The sequence below is a fragment of the Furipterus horrens genome, unplaced genomic scaffold (assembly GCF_987537825.1).
Source record: "Furipterus horrens unplaced genomic scaffold, mFurHor1.1.pri manual_scaffold_2, whole genome shotgun sequence".
NCBI classification, from domain to species: Eukaryota; Metazoa; Chordata; class Mammalia; order Chiroptera; family Furipteridae; genus Furipterus; species Furipterus horrens.
The window spans coordinates 217,483,405-217,497,180 of NW_028327172.1; the positions used below are offsets into that span (position 1 = coordinate 217,483,405).

General features: G+C 62.2%; 1 protein-coding gene and 1 non-coding gene across 2 annotated transcripts in view; both read right to left on the reverse strand.

Annotated features, from left to right (window-relative positions):
• Nucleotides 1-2,260: 2,260 nt before the first annotated feature.
• NSD2 (nuclear receptor binding SET domain protein 2) overlaps nucleotides 2,261-13,776 on the reverse strand; it is a 51,425-nt gene continuing 39,909 nt past the window's right edge. Inside the window, exons 10-22 of the mRNA XM_090267168.1 lie at nucleotides 13,152-13,283; nucleotides 12,550-12,673; nucleotides 11,534-11,734; nucleotides 10,678-10,857; nucleotides 10,149-10,305; nucleotides 9,808-10,013; nucleotides 8,805-8,908; nucleotides 7,347-7,616; nucleotides 6,915-7,031; nucleotides 4,535-4,676; nucleotides 4,214-4,320; nucleotides 3,204-3,408; nucleotides 2,261-2,843 (exon numbers count right to left, since the gene is read on the reverse strand). Coding sequence (XP_090123294.1) covers nucleotides 2,572-2,843; nucleotides 3,204-3,408; nucleotides 4,214-4,320; nucleotides 4,535-4,676; nucleotides 6,915-7,031; nucleotides 7,347-7,616; nucleotides 8,805-8,908; nucleotides 9,808-10,013; nucleotides 10,149-10,305; nucleotides 10,678-10,857; nucleotides 11,534-11,734; nucleotides 12,550-12,673; nucleotides 13,152-13,283 — 2,217 coding nt within the window. The 3' untranslated portion in view covers nucleotides 2,261-2,571. The remainder of the gene's footprint in view (nucleotides 2,844-3,203; nucleotides 3,409-4,213; nucleotides 4,321-4,534; nucleotides 4,677-6,914; nucleotides 7,032-7,346; nucleotides 7,617-8,804; nucleotides 8,909-9,807; nucleotides 10,014-10,148; nucleotides 10,306-10,677; nucleotides 10,858-11,533; nucleotides 11,735-12,549; nucleotides 12,674-13,151; nucleotides 13,284-13,776) is intronic.
• LOC150020430 (small Cajal body-specific RNA 23) lies at nucleotides 4,755-4,879 on the reverse strand. The gene has a single exon (XR_016509528.1).

Consider the following 13,776-nt stretch of genomic DNA (forward strand, 5'->3'; position numbering starts at 1 on the left):
CGCATCAGAGCACAGACCTGAGTGTGTGTGGGGCCTGGGAAGGAGGGCGAGTCCTCGCAGCACAGACAGACCTCGCCCCGTGCGCAGGCGCCCTGCCGGCTCCCACGCCCCCTCCCTGGCCCGCGCCGGCAGGGCGGGTGTGGCCACACAGGTGGCACGGTTCCTGACGCCCAGGAGCCCTGAGGCTCTGGGCAGGTTTCCTTTTGTTTCTGCTTCACATTAACGACCAAGGGCCGAAGCTGAGGTTCAGAAAGAGCGAATCCCTTACGTTCCCGCGGAAGCAGCGCAGGTCCCCATGGGCGGCCTCCCAAGCTCAGCTGCGCCGCAAGCTTGGTGGGACTCAGACTTGTAACTGGTTTCTTAAAGGTTTTCAGTTAGTGTTATTTGCTCATTAGTTGAATGGTATTTGGAAAGAGGGCAACCATATTGAAAATAACTTCTACTTTTCCTACAGAAAGGTCATTTAAAAATTTAGAAATATCAAAGTGATCCGAAAATGAAGCTTTTACTACCGTCAAATACAAAAATAAGTTGATCCCCCGCAAGTGCACTGCAAAACCAGTTCTGGTGTTTTGACCAACACAGACATCCCTCAGCTGGCAGGAAAGGACCTCTGTGGACCAGGGCCTGCAGCCGGGCCCTCGGGTCTGAAGAGCGTGACCACACGCATGGCAGCTGCGAGCCTGCGGCCCCAGGGGCCACCAGGTGGCCACATGTCCAACACGCAGGTGCATGGCCGCTTGCAGCCAGGCCTCTGGGCGTGTTGCTGAAACAGCCTTCCAAGCTGAGGGCATTAGGAGCGTGTGTCCACCCCTCAATCCAGTATTTCCTAAGACAGCTGTTCTACCAGGCAAGTGCTTTCCAGACAGACTAGGCCCCACGTGCAGAAGCAGTGAGTGACAAAGCTCTGGATTTTCTTTTTGGTTCTACGTGTGGCTCTGTCACGTCATGAAAGAAGGGCTGAGGGGGCGGCCAGTCAGACTCCTCCCAGTCAGCGCTCGGGAGGTGTGGACCCCCCAGGCCCCAGGGTGCCTCACCGGGTCACAGCCTGGCAGACGGCCCACCCCAGCTCATGTCATAAAACCATGGAAAGGGGGAGAAAGAACCCCAGGGCCAAGGCCGTCCTGCAGTTCAAGGCCCAGCAGTCCCGGAGAAATGACAGGTAACCTCAGTAGCAGTTTTCAAGAACAGCCGTGTAAACGTTTCTACAGCACAGGCGTGTTCTCCTTAGGTACGGTTTTAAGAAGAAGAAAAAAGTCGGAAAAGTGTCTGGGCTGCCCCCCCCCCCCCCACTGCACATGAGGACATTGGGGGCCCTCTTAAGCGCATGTGGGTGCCCAAGAGGACACTTTCCTCCTTTTAGGGGGCTCCAAACTTCCCAGGGTCTAGAGAGACTCCAGGAAAAAAGAATGTCATCTTCCACAGACGACTTAGTACTTTCCAGAAGTTTCTCCTCCTGGGAGTCTCTAGGGCTCTGCAGGGCATGTGGCACCGTGGCCGAGCCCATCTGACCAGCACAGCTCTTCCACCAACAGACCCACCAAAGGTGAGGACGTGGACATGAGCTCAGGGGGCCCGTTCTGGCCTCGGGGGTCTCCTCAGGCCCCGGGAAGGCTGTGGTGACGCGGGCCCCCCGGGCCCACAGAGCCAGTGCGGCCCAGAGATGCTGCCCTCACAGGTGGTCGCCAAGCAAACGTGTGCAGGCCACACCCCCTCTGGGTCTGCACCTTCCGCTGGGAGGACTCGGGGTCGCATCAGTAAATACACGGGTCAGTCGGCGGCAATTATGGAACAAGTTTAGCAAAAATATATTGAGAATAAAAGCCAGAAACTGGTAAAGAAAAGTCAAATGAAAAAAAAAATACAAAGTCTTTTCCCAAAGTGTTGGCAAGAACCTAGGGCCATCAGGAGACAGCCCGGGTGAGCCCTCCTCACTGGCCTCCCAAGGAGGGGTCCTGCACTTTCAAGGCAGACTCGGTAGCAACATTTGGTTCAAATCCACAAAGAGAAAAGACTCGGGAAGTGTTAAATCACTATCGCTGTCACCATTCCTGGGACAGCTTCTCACTATGATGGAAAAGGAGCATTTTGAGGGAAAATTTCACATTAGTACAAAAACATACAGCTGTTTCATAAAAGCAAAAATAATGGTCAACATCACGGTTTCCAAGGAGTTCAGAGTCAGAGGCCCCCAGGGCCAAGCCAGGCCCCTCCTGAGTGAGGATGGCGGGTGAGTGGGCCGAGGAACACTGACATTGAAGAGACCATGGTGACCCTTCAGAAAAACACTACTCTACACGTTCTGGGTGAGATAAAAATATTTCACGTGCCAATTTTCAAGCATAAGTTGAAGCTAAAAATCAGTGGGCGGGCACCTTGCTGTCCTCAGCAATTCAAGTGTGGCGGCATGCGGTGCGCTAAGGCGCGCCCAGACCGGCAGCGGTGTCAGTGCAGACGCAGCGGGCACTGCGGATGGCTCAGTGGGGGAAGGTGCTCCCTCCGGAAGAGGCCAGTGCGACGGTCACTGATCACGGTCCCTGTCCTGCGCTGGCCTGGGCCGGGCCCCCGGCGCTATTTGCCTTCCGTGACCCTGCGCCAGCACCGCCGCCTCCTCCTCTTCCCCTTGGGCTTCGCGGGCTCTGCAAAGGGCTTCTCGGCCTTGGTGCTCGCCACGGCCTCGGTCCCCGCGTCATGCTCGCTGCAGTAGGGCCGCCCGTCCTGGGTGAGGCTGAAGGCCGTCCCGTCCTGGTGCTCCTTGCAGAAGGAGTTGGGGCAGAAGTGGCAGAACAGGGCTGAAGGCTTCCCGCACACGTCGCAGTGATGCCAGGGGCACACCCACTTGCCTGCAATGAGGGGGCAGGTCACCGGGGCGCCCCCACCCCCCCAAGCGCCCAGACCCAGCGCCTCGGCGCTGCCTGCGCCGTCGCCTCCACCCGGCCCACGCCCCCGGCCCTGCCCTGCAGTGGAGTCCCTGCCGAGGGCCCCGCCACAGCCGCCCCACCACAGACGCCTCTCCCCCACATCCGTCTGTCAGTCTGGCCTCGCACCTGCTGTCCTCCAAACACGCACTTTTTTACAGACACGTTTAACTTTCCCTTTTACTGCGTCTGGCTCTCCTGTCTGGGTGATGGCCCCTGGGTTTTGCTGCTCTGTGGCCGCCCCGGCCCCACCCCCGTGCCCCCGCCCCGCGGACCCACACGCACCGAAGGGCCGCTTGCCCAGGCCCAGGCAGGCCAGGTGGTAGGCCTTGGTGCAGGCCTTGCGGTCGCACAGCACCAGCTGGCCGCCGTCGCCGCAGCGGAAGCACTCGTCGTCCGACACCGGCCTCCCGTCCCCTCGGGGTCTGCGCCGCCTGCTCTTCTTCCTGGGCTTCTTGCTTTTGTCCTCTGCAGAGGGCGCCGTGGAGGTCTGGAATGGAGAACGAAGCACAGTCACGCGGGAGAGCAGCGTGGACACGAGCAGCCATCGGGAACGGAGGGGCCTGGAGACCTGGTGTCAGAAGGACAGAGAGTCCCCACAGCGCGCGGGGAGGGGACGTGCTCACAGGCGACTCCCCACTCACTCGAGGTGAGAGCCTCGGAGAGCAAGCAGGCACATGCCCCTCACAGCGGCCCGAGGACGGGCTCCCGCGAGCGAGGGGCGCCGGGAAGTGGGGAGCGAGAGGAGCCATGAGTCCGTGGCGGATGCCCGTGTGTCCCAACTGCATGTCCTTCCTGCGGCCTCAGAACATGGCTTCGCATGGTGACAAGGTCACTCACAGCAGGAGCCACTGAGTCAGGGTGAGGTCACAGGGCAGCAGGACAGCCAATGACCCAATCTGACTGGGGGGGGGGGGGTGTCCTTATATGGAGAGGAGAGGGGAGAGGCCATGTGACGACGGTGGCAGGGACTGGACACCGGGACGGCAGTGACCCCGAAGCTGCAGCCACGGACCAGCTTCTCCCCAGGAGCCTCAGGTGCTAACGCCACCCACACTGACGGTGGGTTTCTGGCCTCCGGACTGTCTGACACAGGGTTCTGCTGTTTGAGTTCCCGCTCAGAGGTGCCGCTGGGCAGCCCCAGGACACTGACGCCCTGAGGGACCCGGAGAGGCCACGGCCAGCCTGCGGTGCAGGGCCTCAGCGCCAGCTACGCCCACGCCCTGCCTGTCCTGGCAACGAGTCAGCTTGGCAGAAGCCACTTCTAGTGACGTGCTGGGGGGCGGGGACTTTACCTTCGGTCGGTCCCCGAGGAAGCCGCTGCAGTTGGAGGCTCCACACCGGCACACGGTTTTCTCGTTGCCCAGACAGTCAAGGTTGTAGTTAAAAGTCAGCTCTGTCCCTGGGGAAGCCACATGGAGACACCACCGTCTCATAACCCGAACAGTGAGGAGAGCTTTCCTGAGGCCACCAGGGATGCCCGTCGTCCCCACACGACACTGCCACCCACAGCCGGGCCAGTGGGCTCCCAGAGCAGACCCGACAACACAGACTGTGCATGTCACCAGCTGCCTCCCCAGAGCCTCTGGTCCCAGCCTCTCAGCCAGGCGCTGTACCTGCAGGGATGTCACACACAGCGAACAGGCCCACGCGGGTGTCGCCGTTCACGGTCCACTTGAGGGTCTCGCAGTTGGGCTGGCAGCTGTGGTTCATGAAGCGGGAATAGTTGCCTTTGGGGCCAGCGTCAATGATGCGGTCCTGCAGGGGGCACACGGGTCAGCCGCCCGGCATCTCTCCAAGGGACTTTCCCCAGCATGAGAGGCACCGGACAGCTGGTGTCGCACTGGGAACCGTGGTCTCCTGAGTCCCCTGAGACAGGACACCCCCAATCCAGTCCAGTTTCTGTCGCTCCTAGAGGGCAGGTCAGGACCACGTGGACAGGACCGGGCCCTGGGGAGCCTTAGGCGGGAGCCAGTGGTCCCCAATGCCACCCGTCGGATGACAAATGGGAGCCAGGACCCTGAGGGTCAACACCCAGAGCACCCAAACCTCACACCCTGGAGAGGAACGAGACCAGCCCAGTCACGCAATGGGCGCAGGACATAGCACGGCTCTCAAAGCACAGACCCAGCCAGACGAGAGGAGGGAGACGCCCACATTTGTGAGCAGCTGAGGAAACACAGCCAGGACACAGGGTCCTACTGTCGCCGAGGACAGAGGACAGAGGCCAGACGGGAGCAGTGCAGGGTGCGAGCTAGGCGCCTCCTGCTAGGACGCAGGGTCCTGCCCGCGATAGTGCCACACGGGCTGCGGCAAAATCCCAAGGGGACGCACCCACCCGGCCACAAGGAAAAGCAGCCGAACCACAGCCTCGCCATGGAGAGGGGTCCCGGCTCTGGGGCGGCCGGTACTGAAAACAAAGCCCCAGCAAGAATCAGCCATGAGTGAACGTAAAGTCATGTTTGTGACGGCGACAAATAAATGCGGAGGTCGCAGCCCTAAGAGGCTCCCCGGCGCGGCCATCTGCCACCCCCCGCGCAGCGCGTGGCAGCCTAACCCGTCCGCAGCAGCAGGAGAGTCCGACGTGAGCGGAGGGACGCCCACTCGCCTGCCACTCCCCGCGACTTCTGAGGCTGCCGGCCACCCTGGCCGCCCCGGTCGTCACTTGGGCTCTTTTGCAGAGGTTTTCAGATGTCTTGGTTTGTATGTCTTCTGAGCATCAGGAGCATGTTACACAACCTCGCGGTGCCTCTCCTCACTCAGAGGCGTCTCAGTTTTAAGCAACTGTTTTACCAGCTCCTGGCTTCATAGACCTCCCACCCCTATGTGGAGACCTGTCTCCTGCACGGTCCCAGCTTGCAGTCCGTCCATCGGGGTGGCTCTGAGTGTAGGGAGGTGTAGCCGCTGCCCCAGGCAGGCAGCGCCGGCGCATGTGGACAGGCTGGGACTGTCCCTGCCTGCTGCCCGGCACCCAGATGGGCTTGGGCTAGACTCACAGAGGCCCGTCCGCCCCTCAGCGCTCAGGATGCAGTGTGGGCCGGTCGTGCCACCAGGCTCTGCACCAGCTGTGGGGCTGCCCGGCCAGGGGCACTGAACACAGTTCATGTTGTAGCTGAAACGACAATGAACTGGCGTCTGGGAAGACATATGTACGCCCTAAGAGGTCTCCTCTCTTGACCCGAAATGGCATCACTGTCTGTCCATCAGCTGGACACTTTGGTCCTCCGTGTGTCCTGCTCTCTGCCTCATGGTGCTGCGGCCCCACTGTGGCTGTACTAACCGGCCCAATGTCTGTGTTTCTGTGTCTCTAAACCTCTGGTCTGAACTCTCTGTCATACACTTATTCAACATTTTCCTTCAGGTGTGGTCTTATTATCTCAGACTCCTTCCAGAGCCCAAGCCCCCTCCCCGACAGGTCTGCCCGCGGAGGTCTCGCCCCGCCGTATGCAGTTTGCTCCCCAGCTGTCAATCCCACCTCCCACGTGTGCTTCGGCCAGGAGTCCTGGCACACGAGCACCTCCAGGACCCATCTGTGTCTTCCATTAGCTTTGGGGCACTTTTCACAACACAAGTAGTTTAGACTCTGAAACACGGTTAGGATTTCAGTTTCTAATAAAATAGCGTCCCTTACCAGCCCCAAGAGGGAAGGAACAGTGTGGGGAGTGTACATCTGCTCCCTCGGGGGTGGCCGGGAAGGGCCCGCAGCTGCCAGGCATGCGTCGGAGACCTGACTGCGTCCCCCTGCTGGTAAACAGATGGTCTTCTGGGAACGCTGACCCCACTGGCAGACCTTTGTTCAAACTGTTTGCTGACCTGTGCCCCGGGGCGGGGCTGTGTCCCTGCCCTGTCTCCTCTCTGAGGCTGAGGAAAAGCGTCAACACATTCCTCAGGACCCACGGGGCACACAGAGCCCCGAGGAACCACCAGAGGACCCTGCTCATGTGTGACACAAAGTCACCGCGGAGGGACACGCAGGGCAGGGGGGCGCGCGGTTACCTTGTCTATGGTGAGCATGTAGAAGTGCGTGATGTCGTTCTCGTGGGCACGCCTGATCCTGGCCATGCACTCCTCCTCATCGATCAGCTCACCCACATACTCGTTCACAAACTCCCCCTGCGGGTCAGAGGCGGCCCCGGTGACAGGGGGCAGGCACGCAGGGCTGCCCCCCCGCAGAGCCGCCCCCCGGGCTGAGCGCTGAAGGAACTGGGCCCTGCCTCTCTCTTGCTTCCCCAAAGCAACTGCCCAGGTTCCGCTGAAGGCGTGTTCTAAAGGCCTGTGAGAGCTTCACTTCAATAGACAGCGCTCTGGTAACGTGTTACAGCTCTAGTAACGCAAACGCTGTCAAACACCATTTTTCACGCGGGCAGACGCAGAACAAGTAACCCCAGGGAGCCGGTGGACCCGCGGGTCCTGAGCGGGAGGGCAGACCTTGCGGATGTCCCTCTTGGCCACCAGGCCCCAGCCTTTGCCGTCCGTCCTGATGACCTTGGTCTCGGGGTACTGGCGCTTGCTGAAGCACTGGTTCTGGCAGAAGCCGCCAGCCGGGCACACCTGCGGGTGGCACTCGAACATGAGCATGCGGTTCAGGCACTCCGAGTCGATGCCACAGGGGTTCTCGTCCGTGGGCTTGCAGTTACACTTGGGGATCTCAGAAATGTCGGCCGTGTGGATCTGCACTTTCCCGTACGGCTTGTTCACCTGCGGGGACAGGTGAGCTGCCTCAGCCCACACCCGAGGGGCCGCTCCGCAGGCCCCGCCCCGCCCCGCCTGCCTCCCAGGTCTGTGCCCTTCGGAGGCCCAGCAGCGGACTCGGGGGGCAGGGGGGTGTCCTGCAGCCCACACACTTGTCACGACGCCCTTGCGCAGGTGCAGAAGTGCAGCCCGACCCCAACCCCCACGCCCCTACGCACAACGGCAGTGCCCGCGCCCGCGCCCGCCGGGAGGCCGACCCTTGACCCCGCGGGCCGGCGGGACAGGGCGAGACACACAGGCTCAGCATGAGGGGTGCCCGGCCACCCTGACCAACCCGCTCTCCTCACAGCCATCAGGCCCTCCGTACTGAGCACCCACGGGCACCCACCCAGGGGCCGGAGGTGGGCCCAGGGCACAGCCCGTGTGCGCGTGGCCCCAGCATATTATTAACGGAATGAGAGCAACCCAACAAGAAAGCAGCAGCAGAAAACCACGGAAGAAACCAAAGTGGGACAGAGCTCGCAGCGTGGGGATGGTGTCGGGCGCCTGGGTTCCCGGCTCCGACCCCGCGATGGCTCCAGTAACCCCCCCAAAGGGGGCGCAGTGTAGGGGACACTGCCTCTGCCCGAGACACTGACAGCAGGAGCAAGATGGAGCCCGTGGCCAGATGCAGGGCGGCCCGCACACATGTCCCGTGGCCACCTGGCCCTGGGGGCACGCTCAGTGAGCACAGCCGAATGACACGCGGCGTGTCCCGCCGAGCCCAGGCTCCCTGGGGCAGATGGCAGGGCCACCTGCAGGGGCTCCTGTCCTTCCTGCTCGCCACACCCCTGGAGGTGGGCAGACTGTTTTGTCTTAGAGGCTCCGGCCGGGCACTGGCCCGGGCTGACCACCCCTGCTCCCTGCTGTCTCCCGTGCTCGGGGACAGTGTGCTCCGGGTTTGGCTCAGCCAGCCGCCTCTCAGTCCAGGCAGCCTGGCTCAGGTGGCCATTCAGCCCCCGCTGGCTGTCAGGCAAAACTGCGACCTGCTGGCCCGGCAACCACCCAGTCACCAAGTACAAGGACACACGCTGGAGGCAGCAGCGCCTGCCCTCTGCCTGTACCTTCTCCTAAGAGAAGCTCGCGCAGAACCCCCCCGCCCCGCCCCCTGCGCACGGCGGCCCCACTGCCACAGCAGCGGCCGGCGACCTTCACCTTGATGTGCTTGTAGGGCGGGGGTCTTCGCTCACTCTCCTGTGTCTCCCTGGCTTCCCTCTGAAGTTTGATTTCACAAAAACGAGCCTCGGCTTCCTGCAGCGCTGAAGAGCCAAGTGAAGACAAGCAAAGGGGTTCAGAGACGGAACACGCCTGCCGGGAGCTCTGCACTCTCGCCCCTCCCCACCCTCCCGCCACACGCTGCCAGGCGCCCTGCCAGTCCGCACGAAGCTGCAGTGCGAGCAGAGCCGCAGAAGGGCGGTGTGACGTGCTCACCACCGCAGAGCTCCAAGGACCCCCGGCTGGCCTGACGCCAGCTTGCCAGGGCCAGGCTCTGTGGGGGGCGGGTGTGACAGCCGCACCCTGGACGGTGGTCACCAGTCAGGGCTCCACGGGACTCCAGCGCCAGGAATCAGACGTGAAAGCTGACCGGGCCACAGTCCAGGTCACTCGGCACACCTGGCACCCTTGCAATTTCAGCATCTCTCCTGACGCCTACCATCCTTGCTCAGACCCGAGAACCGGAGGACAGAGGTCCCCTGCTCGGGGACGCCCACGGCTCTGCAGCCACCGTGCACTCGGCCCGCCCCGCGTGAGTGCGCCGCCTGCAGCCCGGGGGCCGTGGCCCTCTCCTGCTGCGTCACCTGGAGACACTGCCTGCTGTGCTGGGGAACCGGGCAGAGCGTCCGGGCACCTGCCCACACCTGATGCCCAGGGCGTGTTCAGGGCATAGACAGCAGCTCAGCTCCCCGTCGTCCCCACCTCACGTGACGTGAGCTCAAGGGGACCCCTGCCCATCAGCACTTAACGTCCCACACACTGAAGCGAACCGCAAACCAGTGGCATGAAGCGGCAGAGCGCCTGCCCGGTTTGGTGCCTCAGCAAATCGGCTGACGCGCTTCTTCGTCATTTAAAGCGAAGCTACAGAAGCCACATTCTCAGTAAGTGGAAACCGGGGTTAGCACCGCGCCCACTGTCTTACTGCACCTGGAAAGGTCCGTACCGTTTTTGAAGACTCTTCCGATCCCTCTGACCCCCTGGTAGCGGCTGCCCCGGTCCCCCTCCATGTACGGGAACACTCGAGCCTGATGCGTCCAGTAATAATCTTTAGACCCAAAGAAAAACACAGGGAATTCTCCAACCTCGTGCTTCATTTTCTGAATATTTGGGGGAACATTTTTGGGATGGCAAACTTCTGCCGGCCACCATCTATTATAAATATTAAAAACAGGATTCACAGACTCTTCAGAGAGAGTGACAGTCATTTCAATGTTGTAAGTACTGTAAAGTAAAAGAACACGTTTGAACAAGGAAGACAGGAGCATAGGAGTCTAGTTCTCACACCTGTAGTTGCCAAGTTTGACCCAAACAATGTCCTGGTAGCGCAGCTTCTTCCCGGCCCGGCAGTCGTTACAGAACCAGCTGCCGTCCGGCATCTCGATGCTCAGGCAGTCTGGGTGGAAGGCAGCCGGGCAGGACTCACAGCACAGAAGGCTGCCCCCTGCGGAGGAGGGCGGGGCTCAGTAGCCACGCGCGGCGGCCCGCCCCCGCCACTGCGCGTCCCAGCTCTAGCACGTGTAGCCCTAGACAGCCGCTGGGAACCAGTCAAATGCACCGTGACGCAGAAGCAGACGCGAGGCCGCCACTGACCCACCACCCCGCCATGAAGTGACCACGGATAACTCAGGAGGATCGCAGTGTGCCACACGTGAGCACACGGAAGTACTGCGTGGGCACGCACTAACGACCAAGCGCCGGCTTCTGCGTGGGCACCTGGAGAGAACGGAGGAGCTGTGTGCGCGCAATGCCGTGAGGACCAGCCCCGTCGACCCCCGGCGGCGGCAGGCCGTGTGGACGCGGGCCCCAGCCTCACCTTTGGAGCACACGAAGCACCAGCTCACGTTGACGTGGGTGTGATGCCGCTTCCCCTTGCGGGCGGTGAAGTGCCCCGGGCAGACAATGCTGTGGGAGGCCAGCACCAAGCAGCCCGCTGCCAGGCAGGCATCTCCTCCGTGATAGGCGACAGGGCAGCGGACACAGCGCATCATTTTACCTGAACGGAGAGAGAGGCTGAGGGCCTGGCCCGGGGAGCAGGGCTGAAGTGAACGGAGTCCTGATGGAGAACGGGATGAGGAGGGTCGGCATGTTTAATAGCAGCACAGGCACATTTCCACGAGGCAGAGGTTCAAAAGCCGCCGAGTAAATGGCCCCTCACGTGCCGTCCTTTGCGGTCAGGGTCCATGGCCCGGGCACCGTGGGCCTGTGCGTCCACCCACCAGATGCCAGTCCATGTCCCCCCCCCCCCCGATACCCAGACAGGCCACAGGTCCCTTGGGGGCACCATCGGCCCCGGCTGACAGCCACTGGGGTCAAGAGGCAGAGGTCACCTGCCCTCCTCAACGCCACACACCTAACCTACAATAACAAGATACGACTCTGCTTTAAAGTCTTTTTTTGGGGGGTATGACGGGTCAGTGGAATAAAAATTAACAGAATCTGTGAGAAGGGTTCAAAGGTCCCACTCTTAATCTCTCATTAAGGATCTAAAGATGACACTTAGGGCAGGAAGAAGGGAGACCGAAGAGGTAGGGGGCGGGGGGCAGGTCCCTTAAGAAAACCCTCACCCAACCTGCGCGGGTCAGTGGCAGACACAAGGACCTCTGGTGATGCGCCGACAGCCACCAAGCCCGCCAGTGCCCCGGACCACACACAGCCCTGCCGGCGCGTACCTTTCGCAGGGCGTGGGTGCGAGGGGCCGGGAGCGTGGCAGCTCACGCAGCTGTGCAGGGGGCAGCGGAAGCCCCGGCTCTCGAACACAGTCAGGGGCAGCTCCCGCACGCAGGCCTCGTGGTAGAACTTCCCGCACTGAGGCACGACACAGCGCTTCAGGTCCGCATGGCGCTCCTTACACACGAAGCATGCGTGGATCCCTAAGGAGGGGCGACGGAGGGGGACGAGGGGGGATGAAGAGCGGGGTTAGCTGCGGTCCCCGAACCATGAACCCCTGGGGGACCCCAGGCTGCCGGGGCGCCGCCTCCACCCCTGCGTGGAGCCATTCACACTGGCTTCCAACTCCAGCCACCGGGGTGACGGTGCTGCGGTCACAGCTCCAGCCTCGCCCGGAGGAGAGCGAAGTGACTGGCAGCCAGGTGGGTGGCCACTCTGGGAGCCAGAAGCAGGAAGGAGCGGGGACTCCTGGGAGGAGGCTTTCCCTCGCCCACTGAGAGCGGCCACCGGCCACATGAAGAGCCACTGAGGGGACTTGCCCCCAAAGTGAGGTGTCCCGTGGCTGCCGTGACCGGGGAGCCCCCAGGAGACCGCATCTCCTGACCAAGGTGTATTCCAGGAGAGGCAGGAGCCCGGCGGGCAGAGGTGTGCCAGGCCGGCCGCCACACTGTAACTTCCGCAGGCCCCCCGGCTGCGCTGCGGAAGCTGACAGGGCCGAGCCCGCGCTCAGAGCCACACTGCAGCTCGGTGCAGGGCCGCGCTCCTGCGACCCAGCGTCCACAGCTGCCTCCCACAGAGCAAGGCTCACGCCGCCCACAGGATGTCACTCTGCCAGTCACCTCACATGGGGCTAATTCCAAGGGACACTCCTTCTTTCTTGAAAAGTAGCCACACCCACCACCTGATGGAACCCGTGAAGGTGGCCCAGCCCTGGGGGTGAAGGGAGGCTGGGAGGGAATGTGACAGGACGGTGGCCTGGGGACCAGCCTGGTGGCCCCAGAGCTGGGACAGCACTTGCCTGAAGTACACTCGCCGCAGGCAAACCTCCCTTCCGGCGGCCGGGACAGCCCGAGGCAGGCGAGGTGGAAGGCCCCGCAGCAAGGGCCCTCGCAGAGCAGGAGGCTGCCGGACTTCTCGCACACCTGCAGGGGGCGGCATGGCTGAGCCCCACGGGACAGGGGACACACACCCAGAGGCCACCTGCACACAACCCCTGGTGTCGGGGGAACCCCGGGCAACGGGGTATAGACAGGGATCCCTTGGTAACAGCAATGGCCCCATCAGGATCAAGAGCCCAAAAAACCCGCTGGGGAGGCGCAAGATGAGGCCTGAGAGGAGAGGACCACGGGGACGGGCATGGCTCCAGACACCGCCATGACGGGTGCGGCGAGCACCCCTGGCCCGTGCCCGCGGGAAAACCAGACACCCCGCAGCCCCTCGCCTCCTCCCACCAGCCTCTCCACACTCCCAGGCACGAGGGTCACATGTGACACGTCTCACGGGGGAGGGAACGGGCGAAAAGCACACTCAGCCCAGCGGTAGCTGGCGGCAAGCCCAGGAGGCGAGAGGCGGGGCTGCGGCCAGACCCCACCCCGGAGGCCACCAGGAAGCACCCCTCACCTGGCACACGTGCTCCTTCTTGGCAGCCACGCCCCGCTCTGACTTTTTGGACGAGACAGATGCTTCGGTCTGAGTTTCATCGGCACTTTCGTCCGGGGACTCCAAGGGCTCGTCCCCCGGGCCGTCCGAGACCTGTGGGGGGCGGGGGGACAGTTCACTAGTCTCAGGAGCTCCAGGGCCAGGCCCGCCGGGGCAGCCGCGCGTGCGCACACGGGCCCACATGCACACACAGGGCCACACGCACACGGGGCCACATGCACACACACGAGGCCACACGCACACGGGGCCACACGCATTGCCAGCTCTCCAGCTGGCTTTTCTGATGACGCAGCGTGCTGATAAGCTGGGTGGAAATTCAGAAATGGACTTCACTTCGCGTGATATTTAGCACATGTGGAGACACAGACACGTACATATACACAAGTGTGGAAGAGTTAACATTCCCTTCGTGTTCCTTAAGAACAAAGTAACTTCTCTGAAAACCCAGTGTGCTCTCATCTTTGGGATGGAGACTCCTGACCTTTCTTACCCAACTGGTCACAGTCTAACTACCTTCAAGTAAGAGAAACACATTTATACCCAATGAACTTCTGAAAGAACCAAAGCGCAGTCAAGGCGTGAGCAT